The 22,991-nt window shown below is 41.4% G+C and overlaps 1 protein-coding gene across 1 annotated transcript in view; it reads left to right on the forward strand.

Annotated features, from left to right (window-relative positions):
• LOC141795209 (uncharacterized) overlaps positions 1-22,782 on the forward strand; it is a 71,249-nt gene extending 48,467 nt beyond the window's left edge. The window contains exon 5 of the mRNA XM_074676017.1: positions 22,642-22,782. Within this exon, the coding sequence (XP_074532118.1) occupies positions 22,642-22,782 (141 nt within the window). The remainder of the gene's footprint in view (positions 1-22,641) is intronic.
• Positions 22,783-22,991: the final 209 nt, after the last annotated feature.

The raw sequence follows: 22,991 nt of genomic DNA on the forward strand, positions 1-22,991 counted from the left end.
CTTAAAAAATGAACAGAGGTTTATATGTTTGTCATCAGTGGCATGGGGTTTGCTGTAGGCTAGCTTGGCTAACATACTCTGACTTTGTGATTGAAGGCTTCTTTCATAGACTTTGGCATAAGTTGTAATGACTGCATGTTTTTAGAGCATAGCTAAGGCTGACTTCATATTCTCTGCACTGAGATTTGGTTTTGTTTATTTTCTATGTGCTTTCTGTGACTGATGCTTATGCTTTATCCAGAAAATGTTCTCATTGTCACAGTATCACAACTTTTGAACTTCAACAAGTTCCTAACAACAACAAAGAGAAACACTGACAGTACATGCTTTAAGCAAACAATGTTTCATCCAAAGAGTGCTTGGCTAACCAATAATCATTTTAAGCCCTTTAGGAAAAAAATTCATGTATGTCCTTTCATGCTCAACTGAAATTGAAATAAAGATTTGATCATGAGACCAGCTTTTTGTCTTGGCCTTCACTGACTAACAGGTCATTGCTTTTTCAGAAGCTCCTGCAGTGAACTTGGTCTTTATCCTCTTTTATATTCATTTCATTTTGACACTTTATGTCAAGTTCAGCTTCACTTAAATCACTTGTTATGATAGTTTGATAGATCACTTTTCAACTTGGAAAAACTACACTCTTCAGTTAAGTTCTGATAAGCTCTGGTTTTATTTTTGTCCCATGGGATAGATTTCTGGTTGGATATGGCACACACCATAAAAACTCAGCTTTTGTATAGATGACAAGGTGGTTACCCAAAGAAATATTCTCTGAAACTTTGACTTGGTAAGTTTTTTAAACACACAACAGTTTTGGAAATGAAAGAAGTTTTTACCTAATAGAAAACATGACTCTATCTTCACAGATCAGCTGAAAAAGTGCTACTAAATAACAACAAAAACATTTTATTTGAATGGTGCCTTTCAAGACACTCAAGAACACCTTATAATATACCACAAGTACAAAAGTTATGAAATACACAAGTACAGTAAACACCATGGCTGTTTCCCAAAGCCCAGGTACCTGGCCTTGCCTTGGTCTGATGTGGGCGTGGGCAGGCATCCACATCATCAGTCGCTGCCCAAGTGCTGTTCCAATGTTCATGTCCTCCGGAGGCATATGTCCTCTGTTTGGTTAGCATGTGGCTAATTGACCAAGGATACACAGGTGTATCCTTCGCTGCCTTGCCACGGCTATAAATACCCAACATGCAATGCATGAATCTACAAAAAAGGAAAAATAATGGAAGGAAAAAATGCACCAGAGAGAAGCTCCAGTGGAGGCGCGCAGTAAATTCCAATTCAAATGTAAGTAACAAAATACACCTCTGAAAATAACAACTTATACCATGTCCAACACTTAACTATTTTGTGTGTCACTCACATAACTATAATTACTGAGAAGCTGCACCTTCAGAGAGTCAATGATGTGACAATAAAAAAGCAAAAAGCGTACACAAGTGGCAAGACATGACAATATTTGTAGCTGCCTGAGCATAAGGTCTATTCTCACGTTTGTATAAACTTTCCAAGCACTGTTCAAAGTGCAACACGTTATGTGAGACAATATAACTCCAATTACATATACATTTGTGACAGGAATCTGATGGTAAAAAATATGCCTTTGTGGGCTGTTCCATTAGCATCTCCTTTTGAGCAGAGGCAGGACACTTGCCTTGGATTGGAAGGAAGTGGCTTCAAAGGCACTGCCTTCAAAGGCAAGGCAAGGCAAGGTACCTGGGCTTTGGGAAACAGCCCATGAGTAACTCAGGGAATGAATCAGACAATGTTCAGCCCAGGGTGACTTCCTTGAATCCATCTTTCACCCAAAATTGTTTCAGAAGTCTTTGGCAACAGAATTTTTGAAGACAGAAACACAAATCAGAAAAAGTAGACCTCTCAAGAAATGCAGCGTGACTTTAAATGAGTACAAACAGCTGCATTCTGAAGTTGGGCTTAAAATTACTGTACAGCTGTTAACATCACAAAACAAAATCACAGCGTACTGAGACTCTGACAGCAGTTTGCTTCAATGAAATCCACTCTTCACTCATGAATGTGTATGAAAAGTCTGAATCAAAGAGTAGATTCCCACAGCAGCATGCATCAAAGGGGAGAGAGCAGCTCACCTGTGAGGAGGAGCAGAAAGAGGAACCCTGCTAACATCCTGGCTCCAGGTGGAACGTCCACAGTCACCAAGGATCCCTGTCCCTCAGGCTCTGTGGAAGATTCTGACTCTGGATATAACTGACTTGTAGATAAAGAGGGCAGGCCACACCTAGAACAAAAGCTTTTCTTCCCTCCCTCTAAATGTCAGGGCCTCCAGCTCTGCTTAGTGGCAGCCTCTCCTTTTCCCCACTCCTTTCTCTCTTTTCCTTTTCCCAGGTGGGCGTGAGTGAGGTGTGTGGAGTGCAAGCAGGTGCAGGCGGTTGGTAATCACCAGCAGTTCCCTTCCTCTACCTTAAGATCAGTCTGCAGCCACCACTCGGAGCCAGACTGTTGCATACCCTGGGGCCTGTACTACGAAGCTGGATTAGCTCTTAGAGAGTTAACTTCCTGGATAAGTTTCGGGTTTTCTGCACTATGATTGTGGATCTCTTTTTATCCCGACACGTTGCCCTGGTAACTGATGCTGAACGCCAAACCTGGTCCGGAGCAGGTTAAGTTCCAGGATAAGAGGTCAGGGGGTGTGACAGACCGCCCGCTGACCAATTGGTTCTCTCGGGCAGGCATATAAGACCTCACAGTCACCAATTTGCTCAGCCGGAGTGAAGTCCTCTGGGGGACCACGCCATGTCTTTTTGGCCCAACATTCTTCTAATGGGCTGTGAACAAACAATATCTTACTGATCATCATAACTGAGACAGTGTCAGGGAAAAGTAGAAATGTGTGCAAATGGAATCTTTCATACTGAGCACTTTGAAGGATGTTTTTATATTTATGTTTTATTTGCCCCCACGTCCTTTTTTCCCCACTGCTATTGCATCTGTAATACAAACTGCCTGTAATGAGCATTTTCCTTGGGATTTGTAGGAAAGTGGACTCTTTCTAATTATGAGGTCAGATATGATGCTGATCACACACACACTGACTGACAACTTGAATGAATAAGGACCTAACTGCCCGTGTAGTCACATGATGAGATAGGTCTATTTATATAAGCATTTTTGGAATTTACACATTCACAGAGTCGGCGATTTTTTGCCAGCAATCACTCCGGCTTCTCGCGGCCGCAGTCGTGTTGCTCCTGGCCTGGTTAACACTGTGGTACTCCTCATATTTTTGCAGGATTATTTGCTGTTCCTCCGCCGTAAAGTAGGCTGCTCTCTTCTCCATTGTGGAAAATGCACCGGGGCCAGATCCCAGCCGGATTCACTTATCAAGTTGATAACAAGCTTCGTAGTACAGCAGAGCTGGATAACAGAGATCCGGTGAAGTTCAACGAGTTGTCGCAGAGTTATCCTGGATGACTTAATCCAGCTTCGTAGTACGGGCCCCTGGTCTGCTGTGTGTCCTTGTTGTCCTGCACTTGAGTCTCTGATTCGCTCTGTGACACTAAATGCATTAAGCTCAACAATTAGCCCACTGTGGGTAAATCCATTTTCTCCTCCAAACAAAGCAGTTAACTCCTCTGCACATCCTCTGCGGTGGCTCCAAAGTTTACCATGAAAAGGCTCTTTAATGAAAGAGCTTTACCCACCACACAGTAATTGTAATGGGCATCAATCACCAATAAAAATGTAGTAGTGTTTTTACTCTGCAGATAAAACAAGTGTGAGGGCAAAACCACTGTCAGATTTATGACATGAGCCAGCCAGTTTTGTTTTGACCACCTAAAGTATGATAAGATATAATTATTAGAATAATTCTAAACTGACAGGTGGCTGCCTGAAACCTGCAGTCAGCATACTGCACAGGAGGTGAGAGCTGTGTCTAATGAGGTGCACCCTCCGTTGTGACACTCGGCCATCATTGCACACGCGAAGCAGCTGCTCAGTGCTGTGTCTGGGCTGAACATAATCATTAATGCCCCGGCAACAGTCTTGAGGTCATTCAATGGTCCTTCAACTGAGCAGCCAGCAAATGATGGGGAAGGTTCATCTTCTGCGCTCTCCGGAGAGTGAAGAAAATTAATGTTTATAATAGGGCTGTCACTTAAACGCATTAATTAGATTAATTAATTACACCGCAAATTAACGAGTCATAAAAATTAACGCAGATTAATCTGGATCCCAAACCCATGAGCTGTTCAAAGACGCACTTATCTTCAAATGTCTAGCATTTACAAACCGTTTGTCCTACATGAAAAAAGTGGTGTTCTCGTCAGATTTTCAAATTTCCGACGGTCCCTGAATGTATCACATCTAGCAACATGCTTTGAACCGGGGGGAAGAGAGAGCGCTGTTAAAGGATAAGTTTGGTTTACACAGCTTTTACATTGTTTATAGAGTGAAGTAGAACAAAATACTCACCCAGAAGGTTTTCCTGATCCAAGCAGTGTTTCAGGAGATATTTAGATCCAAAACCGTGCAGCGGACGTCTGTATAATGGGATCCATCGGGGCAAAGAATTCTTTGAAAATTTCCTTCCATCTTCCTGGTGTCATGTTCAGCTTGGGGCTGCTCTGCACCAATGAGCAACAGTTTGTGTGTTCAGAGCATGTTAAACTGAAAATACTTCACTTTTCTTTGATCCAAGACTTGAATAAAGTGTTTGTACGTAGTTCCTCACAGTTTTTAGCCTTTAGCCCTGGTTCTCCTGACCTCATAGAAGTATAGAAGTTCATATTGCAGTGAAAATTGAGTCCACATCGAGTAAAAATTTGACAGAAGCAAAAAAACGTCCTAAAAATCAAATCAGCTTATCTTAGGTGCAGGACTGTGTAGATTTTGTAAACATAGAACCATAACACTTTTTTCATGTGTTCCTTATGCCTCAGGGTACCTAAAAATGTGTTGTATATAGTCCCACCTTATTTTTAAATGTTTTTTTTTAATGTCTTTTAATGTAATTTTAATGTCCTGGAATTCAAATTCTTCATTTTGGGACCCAGATATGAGATTAAAATGTGATTAATAATATTAATTAATTACAAATACTGTAATTAATTAGATTTTTTTTTTTTAATCGCCTGACAGGGCTAGTTTATAACCCCTGGGTGGAGACTGGCATAGCCAGCAAAACACAAAGCCCCAGTTAAAGAATGGGTTTAGAGGAAAAGAAAAAAAAAAGAGATACAGTCAATAGCACCATTATAGCTTTTTAAATATATTATCTCTGGTTTTCTGCTCTCTGGTGGCAGAGTTCATTGTTGTTTGTTTCAAAACATGTCTCAATATTAAAGTTCATTCCTAGTGTTTTTTGTTTTGCTTTAATTGCATTAAAGACCTCAAATGGGTCATGAGACAGCTTTGAACTAGATTGGCTCATGTCTGCAGTCCTGCAGCTTTAACCTGTCCTGCATGTGACGGTTGTCTTTTCCATTATCCAGCAGCTCAAAAATGACATTGCCGGTTAGATGATATGTCTCCTCTGATTTTATTTCTGACAGTCCAAATATGTTGATACACACACATAAGATTCTGTTCTTCCCATGTCTTTCATTGAACCTGTAGTGTAAATCTGTGTTTAATAATGGTTAACTAATTTGTTAACAGCAGAATGCCAGCATTATACCAGAACACAAGTCTAACTTCCAAAAAGACATCTAAACTTACAATATTTGAGTTTAAATTTAAGTCCGGGCACCACCCAGTTTTAGAGACAACAGGGAAACTTTAGAGGTTTTTCACTTTTAAGAATTCTGTGATTTAATGATTGATAGAATTACCTTAATTATCAAGTCTTGATATCTGAAGGCCGCTACACCTATTACTTGTGAGTTGTTTTAATGAACTGGAATAAATGGGAATAAATGACACAAACCAACCCACCTAACCTATTAACCCCAACCCACCCTCAAGTCTGTGGGGCATTGACCACGATACACCAGTAAATGCAAGATTATTGAAGTCAGGAGGGTCGAGGAGGTAAATGAGGAGGTGGTGGTGACAGACATGACAGAGAGTCTTGCGGCAGGGGTCCATGGAGGGTCAGGATGACAGAGAGGCTGGCTGCAGTCACAGAAAAGGGGGCCCACTGCAGGTCAGCTCGCGGAGATGATGTCCGTGGCATCGATTCTAGGGGTCACAAGAAGCTAGATACAGGATGTCAGGAACCACAGACTGTAGCGGAATAAAGTATGTCGGCAGAGTTTTACATGTCCACTGGAAGTAAACTAAAAGTCCTTAGATTTATAATGGCTTCCCAATGTTTTATGGTTTCACGAACATCAGGGAATGGAGCAAACTTGGACAGGAAACCACTCCAGCAGAGGCCTTTTGTCAGGAAAACTTGCTTTTAATTACCTCTTCTTCGTTGGGGGTGAAAGTTGGGGCGAAACCAGGCCAGAACACCTACAAACTAGGGGTGCACCGATCACAATTTTCTGGCGGATCACCAATCACCCATCTTTTAAAAGCCTAACCTGCCAATACCAATTTGGGCTGATACCGATTTTTATTTTTCATAACTGCCAGCATATACTTTCAATGTGCCAATCTTATTTTATTGCAAGTCATAAACAATACCTGTGAAACAATAAAATCTCGATGTTTTAACTTAAACAACCAATAAAGTGTCCTGCGTTTTAGGTCTCAGAGCAAAAAGCAACAATGACTGGCTGTCAGACCTTCCTGGAGGATCAGTGTCATATTGTAATGCCCCTAACTGCAGGAAAGTCATGTGGGGGGTATTCGTACGAAGCTGGCTTAGCTCAAAGCCTGGCTTATTTGAGTTAGCCTCACTAACTTTAGCGAGAGTTGGGTTCCACAAACGAGGCTTGGGGCTACCGTGGCTTGGTAATCATGGTAAATTAGCCAGTGCGACTAGCCTGGTCCCGGTCAGGCTAAACGTCAGGCTTACCGTAGCTGCGTCTCAGAGAAGGTCTGACGGGCTTCTGAAAGACGCCTTGTGAACTGCAGGTGCCACATTAAATTAATCTATACCTGTAATATTTGATGTTCTTGTTCAGAAACATAAACTGAGACCTTTTGGTAACTTTTCTGACACCTGCTTAAAACCCAAAAAGTCAGAAGGATCGTGAGGCTCCGCTTTCACGGTCTGTATTCATACTGAAAATCAGGATCAAGCGAGCTTTTGTCCTTCAGCTCCACAGGAGGTTTCTGTCCTCCCTGAGCTCGCTTTAGGACACCTGCGCTATCCTTTGACAGGTGAACCGCCCCAGTTACACTAGACTGGAATAACCGTGAATCAAGACATGTCAGATAGTATACCGTGTGTCCCTGTCACAGGTGTAGCGTGAATCGGTGTCAAAGAATGACTAGTTAATTATTAACAGCAGAATGCCAGCATTCCACCGGAGCGAAAGTATAACTTTCAAAAAGACATTTAAACTTACAATATGTGAGTTTAAATTTAAGTCGGGGCACCACCCAGTTTAGAGAAAACAGGGAAACTTTAGAAAGGTTTACTGTAAGAATTTGTGAGTTAATAATTCATAGAATTATCAATTATCAGGTCTCTATATCAAAAAGGCCGCTACATCAAACGTGAATTCTTTTGAACGGTGTACAGAGGCCGTTAATCTCAACCACACAAAGACAGAAAGCAGTTTCTTTATATATGGAAAGTTTATTTACTAATAAAAAGAGGAAAATGTGCATGAATAAATGAACATGTGAAAGATATAAAAGGATAAATGCAATGAGGAATAGAAAGTGAAACTGATCATAAAAACCTGAATAAATGGAATAAAAATGACATAAACCAACCCACATAAACTACCTAACCCACCCAAGATCTCTGGGGCATTGACCACGATATACCAGTGAAATGCAAGATTGTCTTACACGAGTTCTGAGGCCGAGGGTGAGAGAGGAGGCGGCGACAGAGGTGGCTGAGTCCCGCTGCAGATGTGGAGGGTGACAGAGAGGTTGGTTGCGGTCACAGGAAGTCTGTTGCAGGTCAGCGGAGTGTCACGAAGATGGTGTCCGATGAGTGGAGTCCGTAGCGTCGATTCTCACAGCGGCAGGGGGAGCTGGACCAGCGGCGATGATGCCGGGCGCCGGGTTGGAACTTTGGCAGAGTTCCAAAGTTGAATCACCGCAGGGAAAGCAGTGAGCAGCACTCGTCTCCTGACGTCAGCGCGTGAGGGGGAATCCCCATCGATCAGCTGGGTGTCTCAGGGAGAGACGGATGACTGGATGCAGTCGGGCTGAGGTGACTTGCGTCTCAGCCTGTAGAGTCTGGAGCCGGTGCTAAGTTCGGAGCTGGAAGGTGCGGTGCCAGTTCCGGGAGCAAAGTTGTTAAAGACGTGTGTAGGTTCAGGAGCAGAGGAAGAAGAAGAGCCTTCTGGATGAAGGAAGGAGGAAGGAAGGAAGAGAGCCTAGCCTCCTGGAAGAAGGGTAGAAGAAAGAGGAAAGAGCAAGAGCCTTCATGTAGAAGGATAAAAGGAGAGAGCCTAGCCTCCTGGAAGGAGGGTAGAAGAAAGAGCCAAAGTTCTTGTCCTGGTGTGGAGTTTTACTCAGCTTTTCCCGCCGAGTCAGTGAGGTCACTTTATGCTGACGCCCCTCAATGTCTCATCTTTCTGCACGTGGATCAGATTGTCCCAGAGATCACTAACTAACTATAACTTTAGACTGTAAAGAGATTCCTACATGTAATGGTCAAAATCACATTTCTTATGATTTAAGCTTCACATCAAGACTAAACATGATAGGTTTTCCTCTTTAAGAACCCAATAAAATAAAAATCAAGATGTTACAATGGAAAGACAGCAGTTTTCACACGCACATTATCAATGATTGTCATTACACAGTACATGTTTGCAAAGGTGAAGATGTACATGTAAGTCTTAGTGTAAAAACATCATCTTTGTGCTGTTCTCAACTGTGTGAATCAAAGAGTCTTTGTCTTTGAGGAGAAGGAGGGTATCAGATCTTCTCCTGGCATTCCTTCTCTCCTGTTCCCAGAGAGAAAGGTCAAGGGTCACAAGATACTAGGTGGAGGCTGAGAGGTCTCTCCAGCCTCTCCCTGAGAGAAGGATGTCTGTACAGTTTCACATGTCCGCCAGGTGTCAACGAAAAGTCTTCGAATTTACAGCGATGTCTTAATGTTTTATAGTCTTGCAAACATCAGAGGAAGGGATGAGGCAGACTTCGGGAGAAAACCACTTTAGCGCAGAGGTCTGTTTTTTCCAAACTTGCTTTATTACCTCTCCTTCCTTGGGGGGGTTAAAGTTGGAGACTAGGTCAGAGCTGCGAAACCAGGTCCCAGCCTGACTTACGTTACACAGGAAAGTCAGTGGCTGAGTGGTTAGAGGGTAGGACATAGATGCACGGTGATCCATATTTTACTTGCAGCGTGGGTTCGATCCCACCAGTGGTAACTATTTAAAATTATCTGATTTTCTTTCTTCTGTCAACCTCAAAGTACAGTCAACATATAACAGAATAAAGACACAAATTGTCTTATGATATAAAAGGTGACAACAGCCACAATTTTCCATAGAAATACCCTCCTTTACCAGAGGTCCATTCGGATCATGATGATAATGTAAAGGTGATTCCACATGGTGACATAACTTAATGTCTTCCCCTTATTTAGATAGAGAGCACTGTATCACTGACCCATCTCATCTGACAGCTGAATCATCTCTAATATCTCATCTACATGTCTTTTTCTGCTGTTTTAATAAAGTATTATTAAATTATTATAATTATAATTATTACCATTATTATATTAGTAATATTTTAATAAAGTATGTCTTATAGAAATAGAATAGAATAGAAAATACTTTATTTATCCCCGAGGGGAAATTCAGGAGTCACCGCAGCATTTAAGAAAACAAAAGTAAGAAAGAGTATAGAAAGTGCAAAAAGGTCCATAAGAAATTAGATGACGACTTCCCGTCCACCACTCGTCCACCACTCTCCAGTTCAGCCAGTCTCCACCTCCACAGGGTCCAGGACTGAGCTTCTTCAGCAGTCTGTTCAGTCTCTGTCTCCTGGATCCTGTCTGCCCACAGCAGGCGAAGCTCCTCCAATGTGGGGCCGGCGTCCGATGTCAGCTCCGTCAGCCACGACCGTGAACAGCACGATGCCGCTGGGTTAGCACAGCTAGCTTATCCATCCCCCGGGGCTAGGTCCCATGTTCCCAACAACGATGGATGGAAGGACAGGTCCACGTCGTCACCTCCCAGCTCACATCCGAGAACCTGCACATGGTCCTCACCTCCTCCTCCTCAGCACGAGTGAAATCATCGAGGCCTACACTAGTTAGCATTGACATGCTACAGGCTGCTAACAGCTAATTTCGCATGTAAGCAATGCAGCCATGGTTACATGTAGGATCTCCAGACAAACACAGGAGAAAAATAGTAAAAAAATATCGCCGAAGCCACAAAAAGTTTAGTGTCCTTGGCCGACAGTGAACCATACAAAGAGATGAAGATAATTACAAAAAACGGACAAAGACGAGAGAGCTGCCGCAACAGGCAGCTGCTTGGGCAGCGCCTAGCAACGGAAAAGTCTATGTCTTATGCTGTTTTAGTCAGTGTTTGATGAAACATCACCCCATGAAGTATATAGGCCTATATATATGAACAGCTTTAATTTAATCAAGACCAATCTCCTCTGGGCCACAGCAGTGTGAGGAGCTTCAGAGTGAGAAGAAAAAAGGTCATCAAACTCAGCAGAAACAGTCAGTGTTGATTTGACACATAAGCATGATATTCTTGACCAGCAGCTTCTCTGGCTTTATTAATTGCCACTGTGTCACCCTTTTATGTGATTTTCACCTTATAGTCATCATACGACTCCATGAGGAGTTTTTTCTCCGCTGAGGGAAACGTCTCCGCTCTCAGTTTTGACATGATTTGGTCATTTCTACAATCGAAGTTGCAGCTAAGATTAAAGTGGCCGCTAATTCAAGCCACGCTTACCGGCGATAGCCCAGCCTTTTTTAGCCAGCTTCGTGGAATACCCCCCTGGAAGCCTCGGTTCTCTTTCGGGTCTTTTATTTAACAAAAACAACGAACAAGCTGTTGTCTCAGCCACAACTCATGCAGAGCATACTCTCTCCACTCTCAGGCAACAACAACCAAACGCCCCTCTCTCTCTCTCGCACGCATGCGCTCCCCCTTGGCTCCCCCTCCCATACTCATGAAACAGTTAACCCTTGCATAACATGAACATCAACAGCATAGTCAGTACAATATGTAAGGGTGGGCTGATCACCGATCATCCAAAATTAAGGAAATTGGCACCGATGTATTGGCCAGCTGATCGATCGGTGCATGTCTACAACCTCTGCTTCCTTCTCTACACAATGACCGCAGCTGTATTTTAACACTTCACCAGTTTGTACCTGCCTTTTAAATTTGTTAAATATAGATTCAAAAACAGCACCTGCTAACAGTTTCAGGTTTGATAAATCACTCTCTTACTTGTCAATTAAGCCTGAAGAAACCAACCGTTTATCTAAACTTGAAGCATGCCTCAAAGACGCAAGGTCCTGGATGAGCAGAAACTTCTTACTGCTGAACTCAGAGAAGACTGAAGTCATTGTTCTTGGACCTAAACATCTCAGAGAAGCTTTCTTGAACAACATCGCTGCCTCGGATGACTTCAGCTTGGTTTCCAGCACCACTGTCAGGAACCTGGGAGTTCTTTTGGATCAGGACCTGTCCTTTAACTCGCACAACCAACAGGTCTCAATGACGGCATTTTTTTCCATTTTCGCAATATCAAGAGAATCAGACACATCTTGTCTCACAGCGATGCTGAGAAACTAGTCCATGCCTTTGTTTCTTCTAGGCTGGACTACTGTAACTCTCTTTTATCCGGCTGTCCTAATAAGTCTATTAGGAATCTTCAGCTGGTTCAGAACACTGCAGCTCGGGTACTGACTTGGACTGGGAGGAGAGAGCACATCTCTTCAGTGTTAGCGTCTCTACACTGGTTACCTATAAAATCTAGGATAGAGTTTAAAATTCTTCTTCTGACTTACAAAGCGCTTACTGGCATCAGGCCATCGTATCTCAAAGACTTGATTGTTCCGTATTTTTCATCTAGGTCTTTGCGTTCTCAACATGCAGGTCTGCTCGTTGTACCTAGGGTCTCTAAAAGTAGTATGGGAGGTTGAGCCTTTAGTTATCAGGCTCCTCTTCTTTGGAATAACTTACCGGTTGAGGTCCGGGAGCAGACACTCTCAACTTTTAAGAGTAGACTTAAAACTTTCCTTTTTTGATAAAGCTTACAGTTAGAGCTGGATCAGTTCTGAACCAGCTCTTAGTCATGCTGCTATAGGTTTAGACTGCTGGGGGGAACTGACACACAGGACTCCTGTTTCCCTCTCTATCTGTCTAACTTCCAGTCTTAATGTCCTGTTATGATTACTGACCATACATCTCTCTGGAAGGCTCTGAGTTTGTCTTGTAGGTTCCTGGGGATCTGTGAAGTGGACGTCCTGCTGCTGTGCTCCTGTCAGACTCCAGCTGCTACGGCTTTGGATTATTGCTGGGAATGGCCTGCTGGTTTCACCTTAACTGTAACCACAGCGCCAAACTTCAGACTATGTCTGTGTTTGTGTGTCTCTCTCTCCCTTTGTGTGTGTGTGTGTGTGTGTGTGTGTGTATCCCTCTCTCTCTGTCACCCCCCGGCCTCTATACTTCTCTCTCCCACTCTCTCCCTCCTCTATCTGTCTCTCTCTAACCCCAACACACTCTCCTCAGATGTCTGTCTAACATGAGTCTGGTTCTGTCCGAGGTTTTTCCTTGCCATTTTAACTTGCTAAATGCTGCAAAGTCCTGTACTCATGGTGGGTTGAGATGAGACAAGACTCCTTATCTTTGTTTCATGTTGGATTTCTGCTAATAAAATTTTATTAACATTTACGGGTCTAGACCTGTAAATCACTGATTCTTGAAAGTTGGGTCAAAACATGTCCTACAGAGAAAAGTCTGATTGACATAAAAAAATCAAGACTTTCAACATGATTGACTCACTTTAAAGGGTGAATCCAAATGACCTGTGTATACCCATAACATTTTTTTTTTTTTTTGCAAAAATGTGTATTTTGGGGGGTAAATTTACACAAAACTTTAATCTGAGGTTAAAAGGTCCATGTTATTGATCTTGTCCTTAGCACTTAGTCATAGTAATGACGAGCCTAAAAGCCTTTGAAAATATCAACAATTGTAAACTAATATACATCAATTATAAAAGAATGTTTTTTAATATATAAAACAATGTATTAAGTGACCGTCAAATAATATTTTCAGTAAAAATCTGCCTATTTAAGTTTGGTCCTTAGTTTCTGTCAACTCCGTCAGATTTTTTATAAAACCTAATTTAATCAGGGAATAGCATGGTCAGCTATGCCCCTGAGGACCCCTTGTCATCTTTCTGTCTGTGCTGAATTTAACACTACCACATATACTCTGGTAAGTTTTACATTTATAGATCTTTTAGACCAACAATGTCAATATTCCTATCGTCACAGCTGGATCATGTGAACTCCATCTCTCCATTATGGTGCATTTTATTAAACAATTGTGGATTGAATTTAAGTATTTTAGTGAGGTTACTGAGACAGCTAACAGCTGAGGGAAAAATAAGCTAGCTGCAGTGTACAGTACATGTTTTGGAGGGAAAATGCATGTCCCTATGCCAACTCCGTCAGACGTCAACTCCGTCAGTTTCTACATCTGACGGAGTTGACATGTAAGCTGATGAGTTGACAAATCCACCTATTACCTCTTAATGTCCTAAATATTGTTATCTGTGAACATAGAAAAGGTTTTAAATGATTTTTCAGAGATTTATTTACACATGAATGTACATTTATAGCATGCAATACATTATTTAACTATAGTGTATAACCTACACTTCTGACTTGTAGGGAATGGGCAGGCTGTGGTCTGGTTATTGTTTTGTAACTCTTGCTGCATTTATATGTAAAACAAGAATAATTATTATTTCTATTTTTCTTTTTTTTTAGAGAAGTAAGGCTAGATAAATTGTCAGTTTAGGAGCAAAGAAGAAGAAATAGAGAGTACCAGCAAAAGAGAAGAGAAAAAATTAACAGTGACCAAGAGAGCAAAAAAGACATGCAAGAGAAGGAAAGACAAAGGTGGAAGAAAAGAGTTCAAGACAAAAAAGTAGAGATAGACCAATATGGATTTTTTTGGGGCCGCTGCCAATACCGATTATTAGTGGGCAAGGAGGCCGATAACCGATATTTTTAGCCGATATTAATCGGCTGTTAAAGTGAAAATATTGGCGTGAAACTTTTGAGCAAAACAAACCCCAACACTTCTGCATCCAAATGCCTTCAAGCATGAGTTTATTAAACAGCCCCCAGGCTCAGCAGCCTGTTTTATAAAGTTAAATGAAAACTTAAAATAAATAAACCGCCTCAGTTTTTTACAGTAAACAAAGTTTTCCAAAATTTCAATGTAACTGCAATAAAACTTGAAAGAATTGAGTTTGTGCTGCCTTTTGAATTACTTTTCTGTTTGGTTTTACATGACTGATTGTTATGGTTTTGACCATCTAGGGCTTCCATAGAGTAGACAGAGAAACTGTGCAGAGAAGTATCAACGAGCAGCTCCTGAATTTCTGCAGTGGAAAACATTTCTTATCATTTTTAAGAGGCAGAAAAACTTTTTCCTGTGGGTATTGATAAGAGGAGTGATTTTTTTGTCCGTGGAAGTTAAAATAAGCTCATAGACAGTAAGATATTCACGATGCTAAGCGCGGCTGCATTAGAGCTGCAACAACAGTTCTGAATGGGTTTCATATTGGCCGTCGGATTACAAAAAAGACAGATGCCGATATGCCCCAAAATGCCAAGTATCGGCCCCGATAATCGGCACGGCCGATAATCGTTCTATCCCCAATGTGAAAGTTTCTGCATTCCCATGGTCCAACAGCAAGGGTTCAACCTAAACTTGACAGCAAGGATGTCTGTTTCTGCCCAGTTGAAGACATCATTGTGAAAATAACGAGAAATGCCGTACCAGTCAGATCAAGAACATAAGAGATCTACAGCATAGCCCCTGACGTGGTAGACTTCATGGAGCGTGAGCATGTCCAACCTCTGTTGCTCAAGAAGGAATGAGTTAAGGTTAGACAAAGTGAGACAAAGAGTCCCTACTTTTCAATGGATACTGTGTATGTAGTGTTTAGTTAAAATGAAGTGGAGTATGTTCGATTAAAGGTTAGTGGTTAGTTTTAAATCTGTTGTGCACACAAAAGAAATGTGTTCATAAATCTCCAATCTCCTGCACACATTTTTTTAACACTGTTAGTTTTTTGTGAACACTGTAAGTTTTTTGTGAACACCGTCAGACCTTTGTCAACACCGTCAGATATATCTTTTTGTGAATTTTGATAAAATGAAATAAAATAAAATCTTTCTTCAGTATATGTTGTTAATGTCTTTAAGAACCCACTGAACTACATCTTCTTATCCCTTATTTATTTAAGAAAATTGCCTTTATGATCATAAAATCAAAAACAAAGTTTGAAAATCCCAATATTTGGTAAACTAGGTTTTGGAAATAATCTGAAATCCCAATTTTAGTTAACATACTAAATATTTTTGAATACCAGAGTATCTAAGCACAATTTCCACATAATTTGGAACTTTAGATTCTTGTTGGACTGAAAGAATTAAAATTCCATACTTTGAAGTATCAGTGTGTCTCAAATCACATACTTCCATACTGTGTACTCAAAATTTTCAAATTGAGTATACCAAGAATACTACATACTCACTGGCTTAGTACGCAAATTTGAGGGTGTAGTGCTGTTTCAAATCGCATACTGCCGAGCGTTGTACTTACCGGAAATGACAACATGATGTCGACCTCTTCTTCTTCTACGTCTAATTGTGACCGTCTTCCAGCGCATTTCTGCTAAATACCGTCACTATTTGCCCGTAAATTTTCAAAGCCTTTTCAGTAGTATATTGAACACAGCTAATAACACAATCAAAATATCAAGATCTTACCATCTTTCATTGTAATAACAATGAATTTCAATCGCGCTTTGCTGTAATCGGCGCCAACAACATCTCCTCCTCCTCCTACTGGCTGAAGATGTCCCGGTATGTATTGTTTATTTGTATTTTTACCGTGCTGAGCGAACGGTCACAGCTCTCTTCCGCCATTGCTGCCAGAGGAGGAAATGAGTGCGTTGAGTGTCCACAGCTGCATACTCAGAATCCAGGCCGATTTGAGTACATTATCCGGGTACTTTTGCATACTCATTTTTCGCATACTATGCACACTGTTTTTCATTTTGACGTAGTATACTCAAAATTTTGAGTATGGAAGTATGCCATTTGGGACACACTATATGTCTGACGGAGTTGACACAAATTGGGTTCTAGAGGGAAACATGTTTATTTGTTAAAAATCTGTTTTCATTTAGAACCTGTTCCTTTACATGGCTATTCAGATAAGCTCCTTCTCTTCAAAAATATGTAACTTTAACAAATGTAGGATGCATTGTGTAAAAAAGCGTTATTAAAAGTGTTTTGTCCTGACTCTCAAGAATGAGGCAAATGGTTTTGTAAGGTGTCTTGAGAGAACGTTTGTTATGATTTGGTGCTATACAAATAAAGATTGATTGATTGATCTGCGAGCGCTAAATGATCGCATTTGCATCTCCTCCTCCTAGACTTCCCGACTTCAGATGATCTGCATATATTCTGCACATTTGTGAAGGAAAACACGCTAAATGGTTTGCACATGCTGTTTTGCTCATCTAACCGACACAATCAACGCTGTACTCGGTTAGTAAATCAGCTTTGCACATGCTACCAAGTTGGCATGTGTTTTTACACACGATGACCTTTAGAAGATCAGGCCCTGATCGACTATAGGTAATGCTGTGTGTCCTGAGGTTAAAGTTGTAGTTCAGGTTTAGAAAAAATGTTGGATTTTAAAGTGAACGTAAAAAAGTATGAAAATATTGATGAATCCCTGATTTGTGCTTAAGATATTTGCACGCACAGTTTAAGCACATATTCGCTGTTAGTAAATGAGGCCCAGTGCGTTTGTAGAGTACTTTCCACCATGCTGTGTATCATCCCTGTAGTACTTGGACCGAATGCATGTTTATTATATTCACGCCATACTCCTTTAGCCTGAACTCCTGCATTAGTGTGGTGTGTCGTGGAGAACGGCTTGTGGCTCTGATCAGGTGTGATGAAGCTCAGGTAAATATACATACATACATACATATATATATATATATATATATATATATATATATATATATATATATATATATATATATATATATATATATGTATGTGTGTGTGTGTGTGTGTGTGTGTGTGTGTGTGTGTGTGTGTGAGTGAGAGTGTGTGTGTGAGTGAGAGTGTGTGTGTGTGTTCTTGTAGTTAAAAAAAATTGTGAGGACCAACATGAGTTTTAGACCAACTGGCAGAGGACATTTTTAAGAAGTCAGGACATTTTGGTCCGTCCTCACTTTGTCACCCTTTAAACCATCTCCCAAGGATATTCATGGATTTCATGTGACATCACACTGTCTCAACAGCGCCATCTTTAGAACCGTCCTGCGACCGAAAGTACACTGTCAATATGCCATCTATTTGCTGTGCGGTCAGTCGTGACAACTCCAAAGGTAAAAATATTGGACTGACATTTTACAATATCCCCAAAAACGATGAAAAAAGACAGAGGTGGATTGCTGCCATTAAAAGAGACCACTAGACTCCCACAGAACACTCCAGACTCTGCGCTGAGCACTTTATTTCAGGTAAGTTAAGTCTGGGACTAACTACATAGCCTAGAGTTAGCATGCTAACAATCACAATATTACTCACAGACTTGAAACACGCCATCAATCAACGCTGTTGTACTGGTTCAGATTATTGACATGACTTAGTTATGTTTAAGTTTAATTCAAGTACGACTCTGAATATGTAATGCCTGTTGTTTTAACCTTTTATTTTGATCTACTGCTGCAGGTAAAAAGAATGAGAATCCTCCTCACCCAGATTATGTGCCGAGCCTGTTTGCATAAGCAACCCCTGAGCAACGACAGAAGAAGTCAGCAGTTTCAGAAAGGGCAAGTGAACAAGTGACAAGCACATCACTGAAAACTCTGGCTACCTGAAAAATCTGCCACCTGGCGATGTGGTCCTAGCAGATCGAGGGTTCACTGTAGGAGATGCTGTGGGCTTGTACAGTGCTTATCTCAAAATACCTGCCTTCACTAAAGGAAAACAGCAACTGCATCCAAGTGAGCTGGAAGATTCAAGGGGACTAGCAGCTGTTTGGATCCATGTTGAGCGGGTCATTTGGCTTGTAAGGAATAAATACACCATTTTACAGAGCACAATACCCATTTCCCTCTGCCTGACTCCAATGGCAGGGAACTTTACATCTCTGGACAAGATGGTCAGAGTGTGCTGCACTTTGTAACATCTGCCCATCTGTTGTCCCCTCAGAGAAGCATGGGTGTCTGTATCATTGTGCCACAAAGAAAGCTGTAAATAGTTTGTAATGTTTTTTTTATGCTGTTTTGTTACTATCACATAATTTTTAGTTTGAATGATATTGTTAAAGAAAAAATGTTTGTTGTGAATATAATCCAAATATAATTTGAAATTCTAATTAAAATAATGTGTAAACTTGAGTTCAGTATTCTTGTACTTTTTTAACCTATGATCATTGCGTAAATTTAAACTCTGTCATCATTTCCCAGAGATTAATCGATTGTGAAACTGGCTGATACAGATGCTTAAAAGTACAGTGTAGTAAACGACCTGTGTTTCGCATCAGATATATTTTGACTTATGTTGATTTAAAAAAAAAGTTGTTTTTCATCACAGAATGTCTATCATGGGGAAAAACATACACTGATTATGTACTTTACAAACAGATGTTTATCTTGATTTATGTCTCTTTCCACAACAGACATAATAAGAGGACCAACACAATGTGGAAATTTTGACTGGCACTGGTAAGTATTTTTGGCTTACACCCAGCAGGTAAAATATGAGCCAGAAACTATTAGTGATTTACAATTAAAAAAAACTCATTACATTTACTCAAACTACTGTGACTTACCATTGCTGATAGAAGATACAAGAATAACAAATTTATATCCATTTTATAAAAATCATCATGCAGGGAACAAATAAAAAATGAACTATGCACATAAAAACTACTGGACTGTAAAACTGCTAAACTTGTTTTCTGCACTCTACACACTTCCATGTCTTTGGCACCCGGATCAGTTTAAGACAGGACTTGTGAAATTACTTCTATCTGCAGCTTCCTGATGTGCAGGTGATGGCATCTGTGCCTGCAGGTTGACCACAATAGCATCCCACTTCAGGTGGCTGTTCAGTGATGTTGGTGTCTGTGGGACTGAGGTGCGGTGCTGTGTACCATTTTCCCAGCAGCTCAGGTAGCACTCCTCTCTTGATAAAGTCCACCACTTTGCTGTAGGCCTCATGGAAGAAGATGGGATCCATGAAGTCACAGTAGCTCACCTCTGCTACATGCATTTGTACCTGCACCTGATGCATGTACTTGTGGTCGTGCTTCAGTGTCATAACCCCATCTTCTCCCATGCCAAGACAAAATGATGGATCCCTGCAGCATTCTTTGAGGGGGCAAAGGGGCACTTAATTTCTAAAACACCATCGCCATGGCAAGCACAGGAAACCACACCATCAGGTGATGCTCCAATCCAAGGTAGTTCTGGGTTGATAATGAACCCTGAAACCCTTACTTGGAGGTTTTTGTGGTGATCCTGCATCATGGCAACATAGCTTGCCCTTGCCCTCTCCTCGCTCACCTGACCACCATCTGACAGAGATCGGAAAACAAAATGTGAATTAAAATATGACTTTCTCTCAGTGATGTTGACTGCCTATTAATAATTACTAGAATGTGAGTCTCATTAATTAGACTTTTGAGAAAAGTCATCAGCTGACTCCAGAGGAAAAGTAGGCAGTTACAAGAGGGTCCATAAAAATATAGTGGGGTCAAAAGTCTAATGTTTGCCCATCACATGTAGATGAGTAAAGTTAAATGTCTCCCCCAAGTATAAAAATCAAGATCAGACCAAATACTGAAGAGATTCTGAATGTTGCAACCTCCTTACTTACTTTTTTCTTAATTTTAATGCTCTTGTCTATTTTAATATCTTCATTTGATATTCCTACTGGTATACTGAGTAGAAGAGCAAATGAAACAACCAGTATTTATGTTTCTGACTCTGTAGGCCTGTGCAGAGGTCTCCTGTAAAACTTATCTATGTACCTTGTTGCCTCAGTGGAGAACTGGGAAGCACGAGGATAGCAAATCCTTTTAATCAGAGATGCAGGTCTTAACTCCTCTAGTGTTCTTTTTAAAGACAAAAAAGGTATTTTTTACCTTGCTGTTTGTGACGATTGTTCCAATGGAAATGGTAAGGAAACATAACATTGGAACAATCGTCAAACCTCACACTAAACTCAGACAGTTACTCGTACACCCCAAGGACAGAATACACCCGGATAATAAATGCAATGTCATATACAACATACCATGCAAAACATGCAATAAAACATACATCGGGGAGACGAGGAGAACTTTCAGCACAAGAAGAAAAGAACATCAGAAGGAGTGCGAAAAACAAACAGCAACACGTCTCACCCAGGCAGACAAGAAAAAGGCAAATCAGGAAAACTTAAAATCAGCAATATCACACCACTGCAAACGGGAAAACCACATAATGGACTGGAAAAAATCTACAATAATCGGAGCAGAAAGCAACAAATACAAAAGATGGATTACAGAATCAATAGAGATCAGGAAACGGGGAAAGGACACCATCAACAAGGATGAAGGAGCCTTCCAGCTCTCGCACACCTGGGACACACTTCTCCAGAGGCCGTCAGGCAACGGGGGGCGTAGTTGGCGGGACAGACCACGTGATCAATCTGTCCCGCCAGCTACTACCGGAAACAGCTGACAAAAAGACAGCACACAGCTGTCTGGATGACAGCTTCTGAAGAAGACGGCAGGTTTTCAAATTTCCGACGGTCCCTTGAATGTATCACATCTAGCAACATGCTTTGAACCGGGGGGAAGAGAGAGCGCTGTTAAAGGATAAGTTTGGTTTATACAGCTTTTAAATAGTTTATAGAAGGAAATAAAACAAAATACTCACCCAGAAGGCTTATCTGATCCAAGCAGTGCTTCAGGAGATATTTAGATCCAAAATCGTGCAGCGGACGTCCGTATAATGGGATCCGTATAATGGGATCCATCGGGGCATAGACAGCGCCGCTCCTAAAACTGCGAAGCACTCTCTGGAGCACTGACTCCTTTCTTTGAGGGGCAAACGTAAACAAAGTCTTCATCAGTTCAGAGGTCAGTACAGCTGCACAGGACTGTCTGGAGTGACACAGACTGCAGCAGAGGACTATTTCAGAGCCGACCATGATGGAATATTGGTGAAAAACATGAGTTTTTGGATGATTAATGCCGTTTTAAGGAGCGGCGCCGACTATGCCCCGATGGATCCCATCATACGGACGTCCGCTGCACAATTTTGGATCTAAATATCTCCCGAAGCACTGCTTGGATCAGGAAAACCTTCTTGGTGAGTATTGTGTTCTACTTCATTCTATAAACAATGTAAAAGCTGTATAAACCGAACTTATCCTTTAAGGGGACTGCCGTCCACATCTCATTTATTCGCACGTCCTTTTTGAAAATCTGCAGAAAATCAACCGTTTGCTCTAGCTCAATTCTGTAAAAAAACAGGTAATTTTACACTTTCTACTGCATCAAACAAGCCCTGAATGATCGAAAAAGGTCTTGTATTTAAATCTAAAGAATTCTTTGAAAATTTCCTTCCATCTTCCTGGTGTCATGTTTCAGCTTGGGGCTGCTCTGCACCAATGAGCAACAGTTTGTGTGTTCAGAGCATGTTAAACTGAAAATACTTCACTTTTCTTTGATCCAAGACTTGAAAAAAGGGTTTTGTACATAGTTCCTCACAGTTTTTAGCCTTTAGCCCTGGTTCTCCTGTCCTCATAGAAGTATAGAAGTTCATATTGCAGTGAAAATTGAGTCCACATCGAGTAAAAATGTGAACAGAAGCAAAAAACGTACTAAAAATCAAATCAGCTTATATTAAGCGCCCTTCACACCGCCGCGCGGTAACTGCCCCGAAAACTGCTCCTCTGCCGGCAGAGGCCCCTGAAATGCAGAGCGTTTTTCAAAGCGGCTCCTGCCGCCGCGGCATGAGCATGGGGTAACAGGCGGCAGCGACCTAGAGGTGATTCGGCGAACGTTACAGCAGAGCCCGCCCAAAAGTCCTTCACAACACTCCCTCCTCAAAAACACGTACCCCCTAGTAGTACCTTTCAGTTTCTGTTTACTCTATGATGTGCATATGAAAGATTTTATTATTATTGTAGAGCTCTGGATATTCAGATACCGGCAGTATTAGCTCCTCCATTGCTCGTTCTGCCCCGCGAAGCCTGCTATTTCCGGATTTTCTTTTTCCTTCGATGTGATTGACTGTTCCCAGGTGGCTGCCGCCAGAAAGTTCAACACGCTGGACTCCAGGCGGCAGGGGAAAATCTGTGCGCGTGCACGTGGGCGGCAACCGCTTCTGGGTCCAACCGCCGCAACCAAAACCGCTTGCCGCCTGCCGCCCGACCCTCATTAAAATAACTGGAGGCAGCGCGTTGCCGCGCGGCGGTTTGAAGCCCCCTTTAGGTGCAGGACTGTGTAGATTTTTTAAAGATAGAACCATAACACTTTTTTCATGTGTTCCTTATGCCTCAGGGTACCTAAAAATGTGTTGTAAATATTCCCACCTTATTTTTAAATGTTTTTTAATGTCTTTTGGTGTAATTTTAATGTCCTGGAATTCAA

Source organism: Halichoeres trimaculatus, unplaced genomic scaffold (genome assembly GCF_033239565.1).
Source record: "Halichoeres trimaculatus isolate MK-OKI-2021-1 unplaced genomic scaffold, fHalTri1.1 fHalTri1_scaffold_8, whole genome shotgun sequence".
In the NCBI taxonomy this organism is placed as follows: Eukaryota; Metazoa; Chordata; class Actinopteri; order Labriformes; family Labridae; genus Halichoeres; species Halichoeres trimaculatus.